Source organism: Penaeus japonicus, unplaced genomic scaffold (genome assembly GCF_977035675.1).
Source record: "Penaeus japonicus unplaced genomic scaffold, GWHDUDI00000001_assembly GWHDUDI00000023, whole genome shotgun sequence".
In the NCBI taxonomy this organism is placed as follows: domain Eukaryota; kingdom Metazoa; phylum Arthropoda; class Malacostraca; order Decapoda; family Penaeidae; genus Penaeus; species Penaeus japonicus.
The window spans coordinates 33,979,672-33,982,171 of NW_028234425.1; the positions used below are offsets into that span (position 1 = coordinate 33,979,672).

Genomic DNA, 2,500 nt, shown 5'->3' on the forward strand with positions numbered 1-2,500 from the left:
ATTATTTAAGTTTTCATAAAATCATTATATTATTACACTCAACCCCCCCTCTTCTTTCTCCAGGCTACACCACAAAATCATCCAAAGTCCTTGTGACTCCTAAATTCCTAAATTCCTAAACCCCCTTATTTCAGGCTACGACCCAAAATCAACCCCAAATTAGTTCTAATTCCCATGAAATTCCTATGAACTTTTTACATTCACTGTTTCCCGTCCTTTGGGTCCCGACCGAAAAAAAATGTCCTAGGCTGCAACTCAAAATCACATGAAACCACATAATTCTGATTAAACCCTCATAGTCTTGCCGAAACCACTCCCACCCCGTTTTCTTCAGGGTACAACCCAAAATCAACCTAAAAAATATAGTAACATAAAAATATATCAGTATGATATAAGTACAAAACATAAAATCCGAATTATAGAATATAGAATATGATATAAATAGATTTTCTTTAAAACCCTATTTACATTAACACACCTTGCCTCAGGCTGTGACGAAGGCAGCTTTGGTCCCGGATGTGTGTTGGCGTGCGAGTGCCACAACGAGGGCCACTGCGATCCAGTCACGGGTGCCTGTGAGTGCCAGCCCGGGTGGAGGGGGAAGAAGTGCCATAAACCGTGCCATCAGGGTGAGTTTATGAGTTTATGATGTATTATTGAAGTGTGAAAGCGTTGATTTATTTATATTTTCGTTCGTTCTTTTATTTCTTAGTTTCTTTAAGTGTGAAAGCGTCGTTTTAACATCTATCCACGTTGTGTTTATTTGTTTATTTATTTTTTTCTTTTGGGGCAGAAAAGGGTCTGTTTGTTCTTCTTATATACTTAGCAGGTGATGGAAAGTTAATCAGTGTCGGGAATATTTCTATAGTGTTATCATTTGTTCTGTGATAATGATTGTAGTAATGATACTGATAATAGTAATGATGAGAGTATTAATAGTTATGATAATGATAATGCTAATTATAGTGATAATTATAATGGTGATGATGACGATGGTGATAGGAATGATAATGATGAAAATAGTAATGGTAATGATAAAGATAAACAAGAATAATAATAACAATAATTATAATTATGATAACAATAATGATAATGATAAATATCAATAATATTTATTATCCCTGTTATAATTATTATTATCATTATGATAATTATTGTTGTTATCATTATCATAGTCATCATTATCATTATCATTATTATTATCATTCTCATTAACACTAACATTATTATTATAAATATGATTATTATCGTCATTATCATTGTTGTCATTATCATCATTATTATCATTATAATTTTTACCAATATTATCATTACTATTATCATTATCATTATCATTATTATTGTTATTATTGTTATCATTATTGTTATCATTATTACATTATCATCATTATCATTATCATTATTACATTATCATCATTATCATTATCATTATTACATTATCATCATTATCATTATCATTATTATCATTATCATTATCATTATTACATTATCATCATTATCATTATCATTATTATCATTAACTCTACTACCCCTTATACCAATGATAATGACGGTCCACGGCAATGCAGACGATGATGATATGCAACTAATTACCCCGCAGGTTTCTGGGGTCGAGAGTGCGAGCAAGTGTGCGACTGTGAGCACGGGGCACAGTGCCACCACGTCACCGGGGAGTGCCACTGCGCTCCAGGATTCACTGGAGATAAGTGCCAGTTCAGTGAGTATTCTTTTTCTGTTGTTCGTATCTATTTTGTTTATTAATTCATCTGTCTGTTTATCTATTCTAGTATAAGTTTTGCTTTTATTTGCGGCTATGTTTGGAAAATATGTCATTGGATTTCGATTACTGTTATGTTGATTGCAGGTCTTTTAATTAATAGCCTCTGGTAATTTTTTTTTTCTCTCTCTCGTTATTTTCCTTTGTCAGTTTGTCCTGTTGGATTCTTCGGCGAGGAATGCAACGAGCGGTGTGAATGTGGCAATGAGGAACCATGCGACCACGTGACGGGGGCTTGTTCATGCACTCCCGGGAGACAGGGAACCCAGTGCCATGAATGTAAGTGTTTTTTTTTTTTTTTTTTTTTTTTTTGGTGGGGGGGGGTGGTATTAGCTATATATATGTTGGTTCAGTCAGTATCTGTGTATGGATTTATAGAATTATATATCTATGTGTCACTGAACATAGAAGAGAAAAATCTTATTAATAAAACAATTGGTAAAAGAAAGAAAAAAAATGATATACAACTGAAAAAATAAAAGGAAAGAGAGAGAGATAGAGATAGAGATAGAGATAGAGATAGAGATAGAGATAGAGATAGAGATAGAGATAGAGATAGAGATAGAGATAGAGATAGAGATAGAGATAGAGATAGAGATAGAGATAGAGATAGAGATAGAGAGAGAGAGAGAGAGAGAGAGAGAGAGAGAGAGAGAGAGAGAGAGAGAGAGAGAGAGAGAGAGAGAGAGAGAGAGAGAGAGAGAGAGATAGAGATAGAGATAG

At 33.6% G+C, this 2,500-nt stretch overlaps 1 protein-coding gene across 1 annotated transcript in view; it reads left to right on the plus strand.

Moving 5' to 3' along the window:
• The window catches only part of LOC122256506 (uncharacterized), a 34,684-nt gene that overhangs the window by 24,349 nt on the left and 7,835 nt on the right, over positions 1 to 2,500 (plus strand). The window contains exons 20-22 of the mRNA XM_086550512.1: positions 489 to 629; positions 1,601 to 1,717; positions 1,928 to 2,056. Of these exons, the coding sequence (XP_086406638.1) occupies positions 489 to 629; positions 1,601 to 1,717; positions 1,928 to 2,056 (387 nt within the window). The remainder of the gene's footprint in view (positions 1 to 488; positions 630 to 1,600; positions 1,718 to 1,927; positions 2,057 to 2,500) is intronic.